This window comes from Elephas maximus, chromosome 21, assembly GCF_024166365.1.
Source record: "Elephas maximus indicus isolate mEleMax1 chromosome 21, mEleMax1 primary haplotype, whole genome shotgun sequence".
In the NCBI taxonomy this organism is placed as follows: Eukaryota; Metazoa; Chordata; class Mammalia; order Proboscidea; family Elephantidae; genus Elephas; species Elephas maximus.
In genome coordinates, this window is record NC_064839.1 from 24,438,768 (window position 1) to 24,460,117 (window position 21,350).

General features: G+C 51.1%; 1 protein-coding gene across 2 annotated transcripts; it reads left to right on the plus strand.

Moving 5' to 3' along the window:
- Nucleotides 1-3,602: 3,602 nt before the first annotated feature.
- ADGRG5 (adhesion G protein-coupled receptor G5) lies at nt 3,603-19,797 on the plus strand. Of its 2 annotated transcripts, none has more exons than XM_049864495.1 (14): nt 3,603-3,699; nt 5,173-5,348; nt 6,326-6,507; nt 9,124-9,225; nt 9,438-9,534; nt 10,154-10,331; nt 10,931-11,047; nt 11,858-11,974; nt 12,664-12,816; nt 13,541-13,662; nt 13,923-14,191; nt 15,544-15,649; nt 18,384-18,661; nt 19,229-19,797. In XM_049864495.1, exons 4-14 carry the CDS (start codon nt 9,162-9,164, stop codon nt 19,339-19,341), a joined length of 1,614 nt encoding a protein of 537 aa, XP_049720452.1. In that variant the 5' UTR covers nt 3,603-3,699; nt 5,173-5,348; nt 6,326-6,507; nt 9,124-9,161; the 3' UTR covers nt 19,342-19,797. The 2 variants fall into 2 exon arrangements, with proteins under 2 accessions (XP_049720452.1, XP_049720453.1); XM_049864496.1 differs by lacking the exon at nt 3,603-3,699 and adding an exon at nt 4,531-4,563.
- Nucleotides 19,798-21,350: the final 1,553 nt, after the last annotated feature.

Genomic DNA, 21,350 nt, shown 5'->3' on the forward strand with positions numbered 1-21,350 from the left:
ATTTTAACTCATGATTAACACGGTTTAGTTTATTACGGAAACCGTGCACGCAGTAAAAGGAAGAACGGATCAAAAGTTAATGTTTGAGGATTTTATTTTTTTACTGAGAAGTTGAGTGTTTTAGCATCTTTCCTTTTTGAATGGGCTTTTTTGCAGCAAGAGGGTCCTTCTTGCAAAAATATTTGAGAACTTCCTGAAACCCAAAGATTGCTCTAAATTCTTTGACAGTCAAATACGTCTTTGTAAGCACTTGTCTATGTTCTTGTCCTGTGTGGTCAGCGGCTGCTTCGTTTCTTCAGCATCACTTCCATCCACTTCATGAAATCCCACGTTTTTTTGCAATATTTGCAGTTTCACTTGTCAGTTTGTTTGCTGTGGATTCACTCTGCATGGCTGGCCATTGACAGCATCTGATAATCAGCTGGACAGATTTGGGTGGAGATATGTGGGATTTGAGAGGGACTACTTTGTAAAAGTTGCAGAGGCCAGCCTTTGCTTCCTGTGTACCCTTGAACCTGTGAGATTCAGACATTGGGTACTCAGAGAACAAAGATCCCTTTTCTTAGCATCCCCATTTTAAAGCTGAGAAATAAAGGCTCGGAAAGGGGCTGTGACTTACCCAACGTCCCATAAATATTAAATGATGGTAGTGTGCCAAGAACCCAGAGTTCTTTTCCAGGGTTTCTGGAAGTGAGGAAAGGGATGGAAAAGGTGGAAGAACCTAAGTTGATGGTTTACCTAAACTACAACCTCGTCACAATTGTGTCCTCTTTCTTAAAAGAAGAATATTAGTGTCCTGGGGGGAAACCTCTGGTGGCATAGTGGTTAAGAGCTATGGCTGCTATCCAAAAGGTTGGCAGTTGGAATCCACCAGGTGCTCTTTGGAAACCCTGCGGGGCAGTTCTACTCTGTCCTACTGGGTCACTATGAGCCAGAATGGACTCGACGGCGACGGGTTTGGTTTTGGCTTTTGGGAGGGCATTTCTTGTGGGAGGGGTGGACGGGGGAGCCCACAGACTCATGGAGCCCAGATGGGGGCTGACCCTAGGCTTGGTGGTTCATGCGAGTTGTCTGAGTCTTACAGTTACCCTATGAGTGTGGTGTTATTATTGCTACCATCTCATAGTAGGAAAGTGAGGACCAGAGATCAAGTGACAGGCCCAGGGTCACACAACTGGGAGGTCTCAGAGCCCCAGATCTGACTCTCTCAATTTTACCATTGTCACCGTTAAGCCCTCAACTACTAGCTGAAAGGTTGGTGGTTTGAACCTACCCAGAGGTGCCTTGGGAGAAAGGCATGGTTTTCTGTGTCTGAAAGGTCACAGCATTGAAAACCTTAGATAGAGCACAGTTCTATCAGACACACATGGGGTCACCATGAGTCAGAATCGACGGCAACTGATAAAGAAAACTTAGCCCAACCGAGGCTTCTCCTGGATGCAACCGGGATTGAGAGAAACTTAAGTAATTAATTTTTTTCATGGTGTGACTTGGTTTATTTAATGTCCTGTAGGGTCACACCCACCCACAGTCATCTTGCAGATCGCCAGGGCAAGTAGCCCCCATATGGGGAGAACTTCCCTAGGGATGGTGTGTGGCCTTCCCAGGGTGGGGACTGGGAGGGGGTTTGCTCTCCTCCTCCCTGCCTGGGAGACTGAGGAAGAGACACATGTCTTCTGAAGCTTAGGCATCCAGAATGTTTGCAGGGGAGTAGGAGGCAGGGAAGCCTTCCAGAAGGATGGAGAGGAGCTGGAGGCTGTCCAGGTGCAGCTGGGACAGAGCAGAGAGGAGAGTATGAATAAGGCAAGAACCCATCAACCGTGTCAACTCATGCAGACCTGGGTTGAAGCAGAAGTTGGGTGGGGCTAGATCATGAAAAGCAGAGAAGTGAAGGGGAGGCACTGCTGGCCTTTGAGCAGGGAAGTGTCTTGACAGTGAGTTCTAGAATCTAAAGGACAGGGACGGGTAACCATCCCCCTTCCAACTAAGGCAGGACACGGTGAGGCCCATACAGATCCAGGTTGGAAAATGGAGGGGCTGCGCAGTGGTCAGGGCCTCCTCCAGGACCTTGAGAGTGGCTGCCTTGGCTCCCATCCAGTGTGAGGAGGAAGACTGGTGTTGTAAACTTAGAGGTGGCCAGGAAGCCTCAGAAAAGAAGAACCTAGAGGTTAAAGTCTGGGTCATGACCACAGAAAAACAAAACTGAGGGCTGTGCCGGTGTTCCTGCAAAGACCTCATGCTGCAGCTGCGATGGGAGGCTTGGGTCTGGCTTCCCAGAAATCTCTCTTTCTTCTAAACAGCAGGCCATCTTTCTCCTCCTTGCAGAGGCCACCTGTGCTAGATGCAGGGCTGGCCTTGGGCTGATCCTGGAAGGGCCTTGGGGTGGGGGCAGAGAGAAGGGGGCCATGTTGGAGCATGCTTGGGTTTTGTTTGTACCCCCATCTCACCCCTGGGGGTAGAAGATCACATTCCTGAAACAGAGTTTTCCCTGGGGCCCAGATGAGCACCCGGTCTCCCTTCCACCAACACACATCATGGACACCAGGCCTGTTTCCCTTAGGGTTCCGCAGAGGGCGTGGCTTGTGTGGGACAGGCTTGTTGGGACTGCAGGTCCAAGGAGAAGCTGTCTAGTCTCGTTGCCCCACATTTCTTCTGGCCTTACCTTCTGAGCTTTGCTTCAAGCTAGATGCTTCCTGAGAGAGCTCTGCCGCCAGCCAGCTGGCTGAGTCGCTCTGGGTCAGACTTCTGTCCATCTGTGACATGTGACAGCTTCACCCAGCACTTCCAGTGACTTTGCCAGCATTACCTTGTATAAACACCCCACTAACCCACAGCCTGGGGTTCCTGGGTGGTGCAAACAGTTAAGCACTCAACTACTAGCCGGAAGTTTGGTGGTTTGAACCGACCCAGAGGTGACTCAGAAGTAAGGCCTGGCAATCTGTTTCTGAAAGGTCCCCGCCTTGAAAATCCTATGGAGCAGTTTTACTCTGCATACATGGGGTCGCCGTGAGTCGGTGGCAACTAACAACTGCCCCATGAGATGGTGCTGTTATTATCTCCATGTTACAGAGGGGAAACTGAGGCGCAGAGAGCTGAGTCACCTGCCACAGTCACCAGTGAGTGCCTTTGGTAGCTCTGGCATCTGAAGCCAGTCAGCTTGACTGGAGTCCCCTGTTGCCTGAGGTCCCTGCCATCATCGTTGTTCTTCCCCATTGATTGTCAGGCCAGGCAAGGATCATTGTCCTTGTTCTACAGACGGGGAAGCCTAGCCCTAAAGATGACATCTCTTGCCCAAGGGCACTGAGCTGAGGTGGGTATGAACCCTGCAGGGTGCTGTGTTGCCCAGTCTGCCTCCCTCTACCCCACTGACACCAAGCACCCCTGTGTTGGTGCAGCTGCCCCCCTGAAGTGCTTCAGGGTGGTGACCAGGGCCAAGGCTGGAGCAGCTCTCAGCTCAGAGGAAGCAAAGGGGCTGAGTGAAAGAAGAAGTGAAGTGGGTGTGCATGCAGGCGTGGGGTGAGTAAATCAGAGAAGTGAAGGGGGCGTGTGGCCATGGGGTGAACAGATCAGAGAGATGACGTGAGCATGCGGCCGTCGGTAAGCAGAGCAGAGGCTGCCCACAGCTCAGAGGCTTCTACTTCTCACTCTTCCTGCAGACAGCAGCAACACGACCGCCAAGGAGCAGCAGCAGCTTCACAGGTCAGCTCTCTGTCCTTAACTGCACATCCCCCACGGGCACTGAGCTTCCCCTGCCCAGGCAGGCACAGGCCTGGCAACAGCTCAGGAGCAGCAAGCTGGGGACCCACCCACCGCCATGATAACTCCAACTCTTGGGGAATGTAGAGTTTGTTTTTGAAAGAGAAATTTTGGAAGATGTGAATTTGAGATTAAGGAGTAGCTTTTTTTAAGACATTAGGCTTTGGGTTCAGATCTTAGCTACCTTGTGTGACCTGGAGCAAGTTACTTGATTTTTCTTTTTTGGACCTCAGTTTTCTCATCTATAAAATGGGGCTCGTCCAGGAACGTGAGCCTTGGGCGGGTGGCAAGAGCATGGTACAGAGCCTGTGCTTGGCAAATCAGGGTGGGTGTAATCCTCCAGAGAGCATCCTGGGCTGCAGCCTGGGGCCAGCATGTCAGAGGAAAAGGGCCCTGGTGCTGGCTTGGTCACAGGCTCCCTGTTGGGCCTTATTTTCCCTATCTGTGAAATGGGCTACAAATAATAGTACCTATGTTGTGGATTGAATTGTGTCTCCCCAAAATGTGCGTCAACTTGGCTAGGCCATGATTCCCAGTATTGTGCGGTTGTCCACCATTTTGTGATCCTATGTGTTGTAAATCCTAACCTCTATGATGTTAATGAGACAGGATTAGAGGCAGTTATGTTAATGAGGCAGGACTCAATCTACAGGATTAGCTCCTATTTTGAGTCAATCTCTTTCGAGATATTAAAGAGAGAATCAAGCAGAGAGACAGAGGGACCTCATGCCACCGAGAAAGAAGCACTGGGAGTGGAGTGTGTCCTTTGGACCCCAGCGTCCCTGTGCTCAGAGGCTTCTAGACCAGGTAAAGATTGATGACAAGGTCCTTCCCCCAGAGCCCACAGAGATAGAAAGCCTTCTCTGGGAACTGGCACCCTGAATTTGGACTTCTAGCCTCCTAAACTGTGACAGAATAAAGATCTGTTTGTTAAAGCCATCCACTTGTGGTATTTCTGTTATTGCAACACTAGAAGCCTAAGACAACCTCTCTCAGGACTTTCCTGTAGAAACCACAGATTCACTCATCACCCAGGTCTTGGTGAGGTCAGAGGCTGGGGTTCAGGGATGTGGTTGGCAAGGGCAGGTGTTTGGTGTGGGCAAGTAGGAGGGCCTGTGCTCAGGTATGTTCCCTGTGGGGGACTTTGAATCAGACTTTGATTTCCAGGAGTGTGGATTGTGGTAATACGTAATCATCTTAGTCTCTCTCCCTGGGAAATAGGTCTCCCTGGCCTCCTTTTACAGGTGAGAAAACTGAGGCCCAGAGAGGTCAAGTTCCTTGCCCAACATCACACCGCCCAGGCACTGAATACCAGAGTTAGTCATCAAACTCACAGCTTCCAAAGGCTCTGTTCTGAGCCCCACATGTCTCCTCATCTCTCTGTTGGCCTAAAATGAGTGTTACTTGTCCATACAGGAACTCAGCTACCCAACCAGCTTTGGAAGGTTGCAGCGTGGAGTGGCACTGGACTTGGAGTCTGAACTTTTTGAGTCCCAGTTGCCCACTGGCCTGCTGGAGAACGTCAAGCAAACTCCTTCTCTTGCATGACATTCAGTTTCCCCGTGGTTACTTGGACATATCTTGAAAGTCAGGTAAGGGAGTCCCGTTTCCTGGAAGGCCCCAAATAACAACTTGCAGGCTGGGGAATGTGGTGGCTGAGGGTGTGGGGTAAGAGCACATGGTGGCCTCTCTGAGGGTTGGGGAGAGGGGTGCTGGAGGTCGCAAGCAGAAGTGAAGATGGATGTTTGGTCCTAGGAAAGGGGTGGAAACCACAGCTTCTATTTGGGGCACCTAGAGAAGGTGTCACTTCTTCTTTGACCTTGATTTCCCCAGCTGGGTGGTAGGGTCAGTCTCCTCTTCCCTCTGTGCCTTCCTGGGACCAGTGTGACCAGAGGGTCTGGGGACTCAGTGTCAGGGCCCAGACCCTGGAGGTCAAATCTATACCCCTGTCTGGGCCTCAGTTTCCCTGTCCATATATTGAGAGGGTAGACAAGATGGCCTGAGGTCCTTTCTGCAATAACTGGTCCTCCTTATTGAGCCTCAGTTTTCTCACCTGAGGCATTTCATTCTGTGGCTTCCTTTCCCTCCTCAAACCTCTTTGAGGTTCCTAGAGGGTAAGTGAGTCACCTAAGGTAACACAGCTAAAAAAATTACCGAATAGTCAAAGAAATAAAAACTGAGCTTTCTGTGACTCCCAAGTTGCTATTCTCTTGAGGGGGAAAATATATATTATTGTTGTTAGGACAATGGGTGACTATGGGGGGGGGGGAAGGAGATTCCAGTACAAAAAAATGAAACCATAAAAGTACTAGAAGAAAAACAGGAGAGTTCCTTCATCACATTGGAGTGGGGAAGGCCTTTCTAGCTATGACTCAATACCCAGAAGCCAAATGAGAAAATACTGATAATTACATACAATTTTTATTATAAAAAAAAAGTACTGATAATTACATGAAATTGAATAGCGGAGTTGGTTATCAGACTCACAGCTTCCAAAGGCTCTGTTCTGAGCCCCACATGTCTCCTCATCTCTCTATTGGCCTAAAATTAGTCTTACTTGTCCACACAGGAACTCAGCTACACAACCATCTTTGGGAGTTTGCGGCGTGGAGTGGGGAGAGCACTGGACTTGGAGTCTGAACCTTTTGAGTCCCAGTTGCCCACTGGCCTGCTGGAGAACACCAAGCAAACTCCTTCTCTTGGGTGGCATTCAGTTCCCTTCCAGTCACTTGGACCTATCTGGGAAGTCAGGTAAGGGAGTCCTGTTTCCTGAAGGGCTCCAAATAACGACTTGCAGGCTGGGGAATGTGATGGCTGAGGGTGCGGGGTAAGAGTGCATGGTGGCCTCTGTGAGGGACAGGGAGAGGGACATTGGAGGTGGCAAGCAGAAGTGAAGATGGATGTTTGGTCCTGGGAAAGGGGTGGAAACACAGCTTTTATTTGAAAATTAGCCAAATAAATAAATAAATAACTCTCTTCCTCCCCTCTTCCCTTTCCATTTTCCCTTCTTCATCTTCTCAATGTTTTCTGGTTTGATTTTCTAAAGCCAAGTGTATAGAGGTATAATTTCATACAATAAAATTCACCCTTTTAAAGAGTAGTTTGATGAGTTTTGACAAATATATAGTCATGTATACATAGATATAAAAATCAAATATAAAAATATAAAAATTTTCAAAAAAAAATCTACATGGCAGAAAAGACCATATGCAATGTTAAAAGGCAAATGACAAACTAGGAAAAATATTTGCAACTCATGTAACAGATAAAGAGCTAATTTCCCTATTATGTAAAGAGTTTCCAGAAATTGATAAGAAAAAGCCTAGCCCAGTATTAAAATGGGCAAATGATGAGCTGGTACAGGTAGGAGGAGCTACAGGTATGGCTGCACTGGAAGGAAAACAAATGGCTACAAAGAGAAAAAAAAACAAAGAGGGAACAGGTTAAATACATCATGGCTTGTCCCCACAGTGTTAAACTATGCGATTAGAAAAGAGAAAGAAGATGTTCTCTAGGTACTGTCACAGAAAGCTCTCCAGGATGTGTTTTCAAGTGAAAAAAGTAAAGTATGCTTTTTTGTACAAAATGGGAAATTATACACCCCCCCCCCACATATATATTTCTTTGTAACGGTATACCCCAGGGTTTTTTTTTTTTTTTTTTAATCTATTACCACTTGATGGATATTTGCATAGTTTTTAGTTTTTGGCTATTGTGAATAAAGCTGCTATGAACATTTGCATACTGGTGTTTGTGTGGGCATCGTGTTTTCACCTTTCTAGGGTAAATACCTAGAAGTTGGACTGCTGGTGTTTTGTTTATGTGTATGTTTATGTTTAACTTTAAAAGACACCGCCAACTGTTTTCAAAGTGGCTGCCCCATTTGCACCCTTTCCAGCAATGTATGAGGGCTTCAGCTGCTCTGTATCCTCAGCAACACTTGGTATTGTCAGTCATTCTAATTTTAACCATTCTTGGTATGTTGTCATATCTTATTGTGATTCTTATTGCCTTTCCCTGATGACTAGTGATACTGAGCATCTTTTCATGTGTTTATTTGTGATCTGTGTATCTTCTTGAGTGCAGTGACTATTCAAATCATTTCCCATTTTTTGTTGGACTATTTGTCTATTAAATTCTAAGACTTCTTTATATAGTCTAAATACAAGTCCTTTATCAGATACAGTTAAACTTGCAAAAGTTGGAACCTGTGGAAGGTGGAAACTTCCAGAAAAGGAAAACTCAAATATTTTCTGCAAGACTGCATCCTGTCAAAGGCAGAAAACTTGTGAAAACCAGAAAACAGGCAGTCTGTCAAGTTCTGTCTCTCACAGGTTTCACTATGTATATTGCAGTTATTTCCTCCCAGTCTGTGGCTTGTCTTCTCATGCTCTTAGCAGTGACTTTCGAAGAGAAGTTTTTAATTTTGATGAAGCCCAATTTATCAAGTTTTTCTTTTATAGATCGTGTTTTTGATGATGTTTCTAAGAAATCTTTGCCTCACCCAAGGTCAGGAAGATTGTCCCCTTTGTTTGCTTTTGGAAGTTTTATAGTTTTAGGGTTTGATAGTTAGATCTATGATTTATTTTTTAATTTTTTTTCTATGATTTATTTTGATTTAGATTTTGTATATGCTTCAAGGTTCCAAGTTTTCTTTTTTTTTTGCGTAAGGCTATTGAATTGTCCCATCTGCTGTTGTCTCCCTTCCCATTGCTCTTTGTGGCTTTGTGCCTATTTTATTCATTCACTGTCATTTCGGTGATGCTTCCGCGGGTAGACATGAATTTACTATATTTAAACAGGAGCTTATCAGTTCATTTCAAAACCTAGGTGAGGTCAGAGAGGGACAGATCCTTGCCCAAGCGAGTTAATGACAGGGCTGGACAGGGTTACACGCTGTTTACTCCCAAGTAGCTTCCTCCTGGGTGTGGCCAGGACCTGGGGAAGGCCCTGGAAAGACCATGTTTGGCGGGTGGGCAGATGTATCAGGCAGAGCTGCTAATGGCAGGCATTGCTTGGTGGCCAAAGATTCTGGAGTCACAGAGACATGAGCCTCAGTTTCCTCATCTGTGGAATGTAGGTAGAGTGAGGATCAAATAAGATGCTGCAAGTCCTACCCTCTGACATGCCAGATGCCTGGAAATTAGAGGTCGATCTCTTTTTAAAAAATATTGTGTTGAAAATATACATAACAAAACGCACATCTCCAGCATTTCTACATGTATAATTGAGTGACATTGATTACATTCTTCAAGTTTTGCAGCCATTCTTGCGATCCTTTTCCAGATCATTCCACGACCAATAACATCAACTCAATGTAGAGGCCGCTGTTTTACCTTAATGATGATGGTATGCACTTTTTCTCAGGCGGGAGCCAGTTCTTGGCAGACATCTGAGTACAGGGGATGGATCACTGTGCAGCCCTTCTCCTTTGCCTCTGCCTTGTGACTTTCCAGAGCGGGACAGCAGGTAAGGGGCCTCCCTTAACTGAGGGGCCGTCCTAGCCCAGCCCCATGGCTGTGATGTGAAAGGTGGAAGCTTCAAATCAAAGAAGATGGAAAGGGGGCTACGTAGACCTCCTGAGGGGCAGCAGCAGCGGTGAACTAGGAGTCAATAGGTCATGGGGCTGGGGCGTCTGAGGACGGAGGCTGAGGTAGAGGTTTGACTTTTGCTCCCAACAGAGGCTTCATGGAAACTCCGGAGCTTGTTGGAGGAAATGGAGATGGTGGCCAACCCCAAAGGACTCAACTCCAAGGGACGGAACGTACCTCCTGCTCAGTGAGTTGGGTGTCCCTCCCTGCTCACTTAAAGTCAGCCCTGCCTCCCACCCCAGCCTGCACCTTGAATCGGTGGCCCCGTATGGGTCCAGTGTAGACAATTAACCCCTTCATTTATTCAACACGCATTTATTGAATAGCTACTGTGTGCCTGGCGCTAGGGTCTGGCAATGCAGGATGGATGTACTCCTGCCCTCATCAGCTTATCTTCTGGGGGGAGGGGACGTGCAGAAGGCACGTCTCTGTGCCTTTTCCTGGGAAGGGCCTCCAAGACTCTGGCTGGGTTCTCCAGAGTCTGTGACTCAAAGGCTGAGCAACTCCAATGCCTGACCAGAGAGAAGAACTTCAGCTGGGGAAGCACTTCACTCGTTGAGGGGGAGGGGTGGGGAGAGCAGTCAGGGAAGGCTTCACTGAGCAGGTGAGGACAAACTGGGACCTGACAGACTTCACTGGGAGAAGGGGATGGGTGGGGTGGGGAGGTCAGGATCAGCCAGGTGAAGGGAACTGTGTGCGCAAAGGTCAGGAGTGACAGGGGTTTAGTGTGCCCCCTTCTCCCCAAGGCTGTCTAGAGCCCTCTGTCGCCTCCATTCCCCATTCTGGACTCTGCTTTCTCTGACCAGCCTCCCTGCCCCTGAATATATCCACAACCTGGAGTATAACCTGTTGAACAGCACCTTTGAGGGCCACAACCTGACCGAGCAGACGTCTCAGGCCACTATCCAGGCTCTGGCCTTCAAGCTGGGCTGCGACTTCTCTGGCCTCTTGCTGAGCGGTGCCACTATGGAGAAGGTCCCTCAGGTCAGATGAGGCTGAGGATGTGGGATGGCCAGCTGCCTCCAGCCCCAGAATCCTCCAGGGGGTTAAACTCTGGACTTTGCCCAGGCTCTTCCCTTACCCCTGGAGTCCAGGCTCTGCCCAGACTAGCTGGGAGTGGTCTCCTCTGTAAAATGGGGCTGCGATTCCCTGCGTGAACAAAGGGAAGGGAGGGGCTTTGTGGCCCCTCAAGGGCAGTTTCGGGTAGAGAGCAGGGCCCTGGGGGAGGCAGCAGTGGGCAGGCCAAGGAGTCCTGGCCCCTTTGAGGACCTGTGAGGACCCGTGTGTGGTACCTAACCCATGCGGGATGCTGGGATGTGGAGACATTGGGGTGGGGGGGGGCTGTTGGTTGGGGTAAATGACCCAAATTCAAGACCCAAGAAGTGTGGAGGGCAAGCCTGGGACTGTAGGTGGTTCAGCAGAAGATGCAGCCTGGCAGGAGACAGTTCTGCAGGCGGAGGTTCCGGGGAGGGAAGTGTCCAGGGCAAGGTTGAGAAGGGTCCATGGGGAGTGGGGGCTGAGAAGGTGGGATCACATCAGGAGACCTTGAAGGCCAGGCTTAGCCTGTGCATGGCGCTCCCTAGGCTTGGGCCTCCCATGCAATGCAGTTCCCAGCTGAGCTGACCCGAGAGGCCTGCCAGATCCATCGCAAGGAGCTGCGTCTCATCTGTGTCTACTTCTACACCTCCTTCTTCTTCCAGGTCAGCACCCATGGTGGGGCCTGTGGGCAGTGCAGGCATCCATGCCACCGCCTGACCTCTGGGTAGGGAGCCAGCCCCAAGAGAGTCAGGGGCTAGAGATTACTCCCTGGGCAGCCTGGGCCAGCCACTGGTTGGGTGGCATGATTGTCCGTCCTGCTGCCATTGAGTTGATTCTGACTCACAGCGACCCTGTGTGGCAGGGTAGAACTGCCCCATAGTTTCCAAGGAGCAGCAGGTGGATTCGAACTGCCAACTTTTTGGTTAGCATGATTACAATCTGCAAATAAGGCCTAAAGAACTTTCTATGTGCCTGTCCCTGGGTGTGTGTGTGGGGGGAGGGGGAGGAGGGCAGACAAGAAGGTGACAAGGTCCTTGCCCTTAGAGAGCTGTTTATCTCAATATTTAGAGTAGGACCTTAGAGACTTAATTTTAGCTCATAGAAAAGCAAAGTGGTAGACCAGTTTGGGTGGGGTTGGTGGTGTTCCCAACATGCAGTCCAGGAGGGCTTCTGGAGAAGATGTCTTTTCACCCTGGCTTTGAAAGTGAGTGAGGGTGGTGGTGAGGTGGAGGGTATAAGGCTGGAATACATTAAACAACTGGGAGGTAGAGCAGGGGTCCTGAGAGCGGAGCTTTCCAGGTGGCAGAAACAGCGTGTGCAAAGGCCTGGAGGCTGGCCCACGCTGTACAAATGAGAGGCATGCTTTGTGTTCTCATCCCAGAAGGAGGCACTGGGGAAGGGCGGCTCTCAGACCTCATCCAGGGTTTCCGTGTGTCCCCTTCAGTCAGCCCTTCTTTCCACTGCCCTTCCAGGATGACACCAACTCATCTCTGCTTAATAACTGTGTCCTGGGGGCCCAGCTGGGCCACGACCACGTGGACAACCTCAGAGAGCCGATCAACATCAGCTTCTGGCACCACCAAAGCCTGGTACCATCCGGGGTGCCGCCATTCTCAGCCCACTTCTGCCCTTCTGAATATTGGTTTGACCAAGCTCAAATCCATGGAGCCATCTTGAAAACACACTTACAATCAATGAAAGGTTTTGAAGATTTTAAAATCCATCACACTTTGAATATTCCTGCCTAAGTTTTTTTTTTTTTTTAAGAAATAATCCCTGCCCACACTGAGAGAGAGAAGCTTTTGCTTACTGCATTAGTCAGGATTCTTCCAGTTGCAAGTAATAGAAAACCAACTCAAGGCAGCTTAAGCCCAGAAGATAATTTATTGACTCAACTACCTAAAGTGTCCAGGGGTTGTCTAACTTCAGGCACGGCTGGATCCAGGGACTGATACAATGTCATCATGGCTCATCTCTTTCCATCTCTCAGCAATGCTTTCCTGCTTTGGCTTTCCACTTTCTGGCAAGATGGCTACTGGAGCATGGGGCTTCCTCCCCCCTTCCCAGCAGGCTCTTCCCTACCAAACCAGAGTCCCAAAATGGAGTCCTAAATGTCCAGCTGAGTCTCGTGTCCATCCCTGATCTAGTCCCCATGGCCAGGGGAATGGAATGTATGAATTGGGCAGGCCTTGGGCACCTTTGGCCCCCACAAGTCCTGGACCCTGATCCACAGTCCATCCCCTGTACCTTTTTGAGTGACCCCTTCTTCTCCCTTCAGGAAGGTCAGACTCTGACCTGTGTCTTCTGGAAGAAGGGAGCCGGTAAGCAACACTGGGGGGCCTGGAGCTCCGAGGGCTGCCGCACAGAACAGCCTTCACCTGCCCAGGTGCTCTGCCGCTGCAATCACCTCAGCTACTTTGCAGTTCTCATGGTATGTATGTGTTCAGCTTGAATGGGGGGGGTGGGTGTCAGAGCTGCAGAGGACCCCACAACCAGGGCAGAGGAACAAGGCAAAGGCTGCTGCAAGAGTTAGAAAATCAAGCTCAAATGGCTTAAGCAAAAAAAGAAAACTTAGGGGCTCATGTTCCTGAAAAGGCTGGGTTAAGCTTCAGGCATGGCTTGATCCAGGGGTTTCAAATAATATTGCCAGGACAGTACTCTGTCTTTGTCTCTCAGCTATGCTTGCTGTGCTGGCTTCACCGTCAGGCAGGATCTTCCCATGGGATGATAATATGGCTGCTGGCACTTCCAGGCTCATGTCCTACTAGCTTTCAGGCTGGTGGAATGAGAGCTCCCCTTTCCCAATTCGGCCAGATTGAGCCCACCAGCCTAGCACATGTCATGTATCCATCCCTGAACCCATCACTGTGGGCAGGAGGAAGGAAGGCCAGGCCTAGTGCACCTGCCTGCACACAGTAGGAAAAGTGATGGGGCCACCCTCATGCATAGAGTGGGGAAAGGGAGCTCCCCCAGAAAATGGAGGATCTCATAGAGGAAGCAGAGATGGGGGCTGGGTGGGCAAAAGCCACCATGTCTGCCCTGGCCTTGTTATGGGGAAGGAGGGCTTAGAGCTGAGGTCTTGGGAGGTCCTTCTGATTGAGCCTGGGGAGGAGTTTCCATGCTTTTGGCCTCCAGCCCCCCTTTGTCTCCTGTAGCAACTCTCCCCAGCCCCGATCCCTGCAGAGTTGCTGCCACCTCTCACGTACATCTCCCTTGTGGGCTGCAGCATCTCCATAGTGGCCTCGCTGCTCACCATCCTGCTGCACTTCCAGTCCAGGTATTCCTCTGCCACGGCGCTGGCCTGTCCAACCACTGCTGCTCAGTGCTTCCCCTTCTTTCCTACTTGGTCCCCAGAGTGAGTTGGGCTTCTCCGGAGGGCAGAGGCCAGGAGGCAGGAGACCTACCTTGCTGCGTGGCCGGTGTTGGGTCCCTGCCCCCTCTTGGCCTCAGTTTCCCTGCTATTGTGTGTCTATGAGCCCAGGGGGTGGCCCTACTGGGTGATGTCCCCAGGCCATGGAGGGCCATGCTCACACACAGGAAGCAGGGTGACTTCGTGACATGCATCCATATGAACCTGCACGTCTCTGTGCTGCTTCTGAATGTCACCTTCCTGCTGAGCCCCATGCTGGCCATGTCCGCCGTGCCTGAGTCAGCATGCATGGTGCTGGCTGCCATCCTACACTATGCGCTGCTATGCTCCCTCACCTGGATGGCCATCGAAGGCTTCAACCTCTACCTTCTCCTGGTGCGTGTCTACAACGTCTACATCCACCGATATGTGCTCAAGCTCTGCGTACTGGGCTGGGGTAAGCATGCGTCCCACTTATGTCCTGAGGTCTCCATCTGTGTAGGGTACCAACCCCCTCCTGCCCTCTTCCTCTCATCATCATAGTAACTACTACTATGAACCAGCAGTCCTCATCTCCATTAGCACTCCACCACTGCTTCCCATATTACTCTTCTCATCATCACCACCACTGTCACCAGCATTACCACTATCATCACCACTGTCTTCACCTGTAACAGCACCATCACCACTGCCATCACCTCCACCACCTCCACCTCCAACAGCACCATCACCACTGACATCGCCTCCACCTCCAACAGCACCATCACCACTGCCATCACCTCCACGTCCAACAGCACCACCACCACTGCCATCACCTCCACCTCCAACAGCACCATCACCACTGCCATCACCTCCACCTCCAACAGCACCATCACCCCTGGCATCACTTCCACCTCCAACAGCACCATCACCCCTGCCATCGCCTCCACCTCCAACAGCACCATCACCACTGCCATCACCTCCACATCCAACAGCACCGTCACCAGTGGCATCACCTCCACCTCCAACAGCACCATCACCACTGCCATCACCTCCACCACCTCCACCTTTAACAGCACCATCACCACTGCCATCACCTCCACCTCCAACAGCACCATCACCCCTGCCATCGCCTCCACCTTCAACAGCACCATCACCACTGCCATCACCTCCACCTCCAACAGCACCATCACCACTGCCATCACCTCCACCACCTCCACCTTCAACAGCACCATCACCACTGCCATCACCTCCACCTCCAACAGCACCATCACCACTGCCATCACCACTACGACTTCTACCTTCAGTGCCACCATCACCATTACCATCACCTCCACCACTTCCAAGAGCACCATCACCACTACCATCACCTCCACCAACAACAGCACCACTGCTACTACCATCACCTCCTCCACCTCCAATACCAGCAGCACCACCACTGTCACCTCTGCTACCACCTTCACTGCGTCCGCACCGCCACCTCCATCATCATTCCCACGCTTATCTTAGTCTTTACCCCCATCCGTATTACTACAATCACTGGCACCGCCATCACCATCCTAGTCCCTTTCTTTATTATCTCTGTTCCTCACCAGTTCCCAAACTTTCTCTCCCGTTAGCTTCCTGCCACCACCTCCCCAAACTGCCATTCTCCGTAGAGCCATCACAAGATGGCCAGGCTAATTGCTCTGAAGCTGAGCCATATGACAGGGGCTGTGGCTCAGAACAGTCTCCACCCCCTTTACCCAGTGGAATTCCATCTTAGCAGCCCCAAGAGACCCAGGGTCAACCCCTTTTCAGGGTCTCCTGAGCCTCTGTCCCACCCCTCAGGGGTCCCTGCCGTCCTGGTGCTGCTCCTCCTCGCTGTCAAAAGCTCAGTGTACGGATCACTCTCCATCAGTCAGGAAAATGGCACGGCCTCCCAGAACATATCCATGTGAGTGTCTCAGGCTACCGCAGGCTCCTTGGCTCTGGTTGAGGGCCACTTGGACCTGGGGCTCCATACGGGTATCCTGTAGGTAGGGCATTGGCTGTGGGGTGAAGAGGGAGCTACGGCTTCGATGGGGGAGTTTTCTCAGAGGTTTTGACACCTCCCTTTTGCTGGATCGTTTCTACTCTGGGCAACCCTAGGAAGCTGTGGAACAGGGTCCAAGGCCTGCTCATGTGCCTCGAAGGCCAGGGCAGGTGTAGTCAGGCCTACTACCTCCCAGCACCACACAGCTGCCATGACCCAACCTCACCCTCTGGCTCTCATGCCCCTTGGTCTAGCTCAGCTTGCACCCAGCTCTACTGTCCTTCCTTCCGACCTAGGCTCGGGCTTCTCCAGACCTGTGGTTGGCACATGACACTGCCCAGTTCCAATACCCACCACCTTCTGCACCCCTTGCCAATCTCATTGCCACCCCCAGGTCAAGTGTCCACACCAGCGAGGGAGGCAGCTGGGTCCTGGGCTCTGTCACCTCAGCAGGCCTTGGGTGGGGTTGATTCTCTGAGAAGGGAATGTGAATGGGGCAGGCCCCTCAAACCCTCCTAGTCAGAGAAGAGAGTGTGGTGGGGAGGGATGGGGGAACTAAATATCCCAGGGACTGGCTCAGCATGTGTGGAAGGAGGGGCACGGGGAGAAGCAGCAGAGGCTTCTAGGGGGGTCTGGTGTGGGGGACAGATCCCACTGCTTTCTGGGACTCATGGCGACCCCATGTGTGCAGAATAGAAATGTGACCCATAGGGTTTTCAAGGCTGTGACCTTTGGGAAGCAGATCACCAGGCCTGTCTTCCCAGGTACCTCTGGGTGGGTTCAAACCACCAACCTTTTGGCTAGTAGTCAAGTGCTTAACTGTTTGTACCACCTAGGGCATTAAAAACATTTTTTTTTTTAATTGTGAAAAAGTTCTAACAGCTGAACATAGACTAGCAAAATAAACCCCATCGAACCATCATCAACTGTTGCCCCCTCACCCTCTTTGCTTCTTTGGCTGAGGAGAGCTCAAGATTGCTGAGGGCGACCCTGTGAAGGCACCTGTGTGTTGGCTTGTTGAATCCTCACAATAAGGGGTAGGTCCTATTGCCTGCCCTATTTTACAGTTAGGGAAACTGAGGCACAGACAACTTGAGAACCCTGCCCAAGGCGACCAAGCCAGTTAATGGTGGAGCTGGGACATGACTCCAGGCTGGCTGGCTCCAGAGTCCACCTCCAGTCACTGGCCTACATGGTCCCCTCAGTAGAGTCAAGGGAGTGGAAGGGGCTTACTTCCTGTTCCTGCCAGGGTTGAGGCTGGCTTCTCAGAGGAAGTGTGACTTAGGACCCTTCGGACGTCTGCTGTATTATATGTGATGTGGACAAAAGAATAGAAGTGACACTCACCAGACAGGAAGCATGTTGGTGTATGGACCTTAAAGAGCCCCCACCCTGAAAACTAGCTTCTCCCTGAGTCTTCCTCACGCTACCCTCCCCTCTCAGAAAACTGTTACCCCGATTTCATGAATTTTATTCTTCTGCATTTTAAAAAATAGTTTAGTTTTCCTAAACAAAAACAGCAATACAGCAATAGAACAAAAGCTTGAGACTAACTCAAAGGCCCACTGATAGGACACTGGATTAATAAATTGTGGTAGAGTCACCAATAAACTATGATCTAGCAGTGAAAATGAAGGGCCCATGATTACGTTCATCAACTTGAATGACTCCCCAAAAGAAAGCTGTGACTGCAGTGGCAGGAGCCCGTGGCCAGAGCCTGAGCAGGTGGTGGGCTCAGACCACTGGTAGGAGAACTTACTAGTGTGTCTTCCTGAGCAAATTCCTCCATCTCTCTGAGCCTCAGTTTCCTCATCTGTAGAATGGGAGTGATAAAATGCCTGCCCCATAGGGTTGTCCTGCGGATTGAGTGAGATTACCCATGTAAAGCATTTAACATGGTATCTTACCTGGTAGAAGGTGGCACCTGTCTTGAGGGTGTTTTGGGAGGCAAAGGGCGTGAAGGCAGCCAGGGCTTAGGGAGGGTGTAGGACCAGGGCTGGGGCCACCATTAGTCTTCTCTCTGGCTCTTTCCTTGGCCCCTGGTGAGGTTCTCCTCCTGTTTGCCCTGTTCCCCGGGCCATACATGGAGAGCACCCCTACACCAAGCCATGAGCTGGCAGTGTCCCACCCAGGGGACCAGCAGCTAGAATCTCTCCATTCACAGCTCAGGGAAGGGACACGCTGGTCTAGTCTAGGTGGGGAAGGTGAGGACATGGGATTAGGTGATAACCATGTGGTAGGATGCAAGGGGCAGTTTCCAGGAAAGAGGGTCCCAGGCCATTGATCCTGTAGAATATCATGCAAGTTGGCATTTGGGCTGGCCTTGGAAGGGAGCAGAGTTAGACAGATGTAGAGAGAAGAGGAAGTTTTCAGGTGGGTATAGGCATGGAATCATGGGAGAGACTGGTGTGGCTGGAAAGGAGGGCATTTGGGTGTTCCAGAAGGGGGCAAGGTGGCAGGTGGGCCCCTTCCTGGTAGCCTGGCTGGAAAGCTGTACCTAGGACTTTACTAAGCGTGCAATCAGATGGAAATAATGGGACCTGAGCCAGGAGACCAGACTGGGTTCAAGAAGCAGTACAGAGGCCAAGTGGCCCTGTTGTTCGCCCACAGCCTTGGGGTCCCCCACCGACCCTGGCATTTTATTCCTCCCCTGCAGATGCTGGCTGCTGAATCCCAAGGTGCACAGTGTCCTGGTCATGGGCTATGGTGGCCTCACATCTCTTTTCAACCTGGTGGTGCTGGCCCGGGTGCTGCAGGCCCTACGCAAGCTGCGGGAGCGGGAGAAGGCAATGGGTGCTCGGGCCTGCCGGGACGCCATCACTGTGCTGGGTCTCACAGTGCTGCTGGGCACCACCTGGGCCCTGGCTTTCTTCTCCTTTGGCATCTTCCTCCTGCCCCAGCTCTTCCTCTTCACCATCTTTAACTCGTTCTACGGTAGGGCCTTTGGGTACCCCAGAGGAGTTCCCAGGGGGTCGTGTACAGGGGTGGGGTGTTCATTGGCAAAGGGTGCAGCTGAGGGGTGAGTTGGGGGCTGAAATCCAGCCCTCAGCTCCACTTGCCAAGCTGGGATGGGGCTACGTCTGCCCAGAGGAAGGGGTTTTACCTTCTAATTTGCACAAAGGCACCCTGTGGGCTAGCAATGGTCTGATCCTTACACTCCTATACTCCATCCCTCTGGCCTCGAACAGCAAGGGATTCTGGGAATTACTCATGAGCCCTGTTGTTGTTGTTTTGGGTGCTGTCCAGTCAATTCCAACTCATAGCCACTCTATCTGACAGAGTAGAACTGCTCCGTAGGATTTTGTTGGCTGTAATCTTTATGGAAGCAGATCACCAGGTCCTTCTCCTGTGGAGCCGCTAGGTGGGTTCAAACCACCAACCTTTGGGTTAGCAGCCAAGCACCACCAGGGCTCCTTTCCCCCTAGCCAGGAGGTCCTTGGATTCTGGATGAGGTCCATGCTCCTCCTATGATGGTCCCACTGACGAGCCTTTTGCTTGCAGGCTTCTTCCTTTTCCTGTGGTTCTGCACCCAGAGGTGCCGCACAGAGGCGGAGGCAGAGGCGGAGGCAGGGACGGAGATGGATGCCTTCAGTTCCTCCCAGGTGGTGCAGTAGTCTGGATCCTTTCGGCTTCAACCCAGGCCTCTCTGACTGCCTGCAGCCCCAAGGTCCCCAGCTCCCACTGGAGAAGGTAGCCTACCTGCTGCTGGACACCTGAGACCACTGTGCCCTCCAGAGAGATGATCCCACCCGTGTGGCCTCCCTAGGCCCAGAGAAGGCAGGACACGGCTCTGCCTCCCCCTGATGTTCTGTTTTGGGGCAGGTCTAACCCCACCTGGGGGCACTGAACTTTGCCCTGGCGCCACAGGCCCAGCTGGCCTGGCTTACAGGCAGAGCACTGGCCCAGGAGTCAGGAGGCCCAGTTTCAAGGCCTGGCTCTGAGTCTCACCGAATGAATGACCTTGGGCCTGCTCTTCCTCACTGACCCTTGATTTCTACATCTGTGACATGAGGATGAGTGGCTCCAGTCCTGTCTACCCCAGAAACTTTGTGAAGACTGAGTAAGACCAAGGGTGGGAGAGGGTTGGGGTTGGGGTGGGGATTCCCATTCTGGCCTCACTCAGTGACCTCTGCCTGCCTGCATAGGGTTGGGGTCTCAGCCAGCCTGCTCTGGAAGCACTTGCTGGTCCCTCCCACCTGCCTCCTGGGGAGAGCCAGACTGGACCCTGGCCCAGGGCCCTGGCCCAGGGCCCTAGCCCAGTGCTTGGAAATTGTCTCAGATTCACCAGCCTATGTCAGGGGCCCCTTTTCCTTTAACCCCCAAATTGCAGTGACTCCAAACCTTCACATTCCAAGGATTGGAATCCAGTCCTTGCCAGGGGCACTTCTCCAGTGCTCTTGAGGCCCCCGAATGCCATGTAGACCAGCAGCTAGGGCCATGGAGCATCCTCAGAGTAGGAGAGAGACGCCCCTTTCTCCTCCAGTGGGTAAGCTGGGCCCCAGTGACCCAGCTATGTGATGATTGGATGGGATTGAATTTCCCCTGGAGAGCATGAGGGTATGGGTTCTAAACCCCAGTCACAGAGAATTATCATTGCCCGTGACCCTGTCTGGTCATATTGGAGACAAATACTCCTGAGACCAGCGCCTTTCCCAGGCTGCACACCAGAGGGTGATGTCTGCCTGTGCTCAGAGGCCTTGGCACCTGAGAATGCTGTGGTCACCTGTTTGTGGGCAAGCAGCTCAGCTTGGAGAGGCCTATGCCTCTGGAACTCTGCTTGCAGAGTGAATGGCAGGTGGAAAAGCCAGCACTGTTTATACAGCTGGCTGTTTCTCTCTTGTCCTGATGCAGCTGTCCCCTCTTGGTCTTAGGGCAACTGTCTGAGGTGGGCTCTCGGGGCCCCACTGCAGTCCACCAGACAGGTTTTAATGAGCTTAAATGCCACAGAAAGGGAAATGGAGCCCGATCTCTTTTTTTTCCAGGGGGATCTTCTGCCCTATGCACATTTCTGGATGCAAATAGCTTTTTATGAGGTGTTGCAGGGCGCAGGTTCTGGAGCTAGACTGCCCGGGCTCACATACCAGCTCTGCCACTTGTTAGCTGTGTGACCATGGGCAAGTCATTTAACCTCTCTGTGCCTTAGTTTCCCCATCTGTAAAATAAGGGCAGTAATAGTACCTGTTTTGAGGATTAAATAAGATTTGTTGCTGCTGTTGAGAACACACACAGCAAAGCATATACCAATTCAAGTTTCTGAACATACAATTTAATGACATTGATTACCTTCTTTGAGTTATGCAACCACTCACCCTCCTTTTCTGAGCTGTTCCTCCCTCATTAACATAAACTCACTGCTCCCTAAGATTCCTATCTGATCTTTTGAGTTGCTGTTGTCACTTTGATACCATAATGATAGCTCTTAAAAGAGCATAATGCTCATGGCAGACCTTTTTTTACTAGTTACTAAACTATTGTTTTGGTTTTAAGATAACATCAGGGGATATTTTTGGTTTAAGGTTTAAAGATGATCTCAGGGCAATAGTTTCAGGGGTTCATCTACCATCCGTGGCTCTGGAAAGTCTAGAGTCCATGAGAATGTGAAATTCTGTTCTGTATTTTCTCC

Excerpts from the sequence above, each read along its gene's own strand:
- ADGRG5 (XM_049864495.1), top strand. The coding sequence starts at position 9,162 with ATGGATCACTGTGCAGCCCTTCTCCTTTGCCTCTGCCTTGTGACTTTC. Across the intron at positions 13,663-13,922 it reads CTGCTGCACTTCCAGTCCAG|GAAGCAGGGTGACTTCGTGA; the intron begins GTATTCCTCTGC and ends GCTCACACACAG. Across the intron at positions 15,650-18,383 it reads GCCTCCCAGAACATATCCAT|ATGCTGGCTGCTGAATCCCA; the intron begins GTGAGTGTCTCA and ends CCTCCCCTGCAG.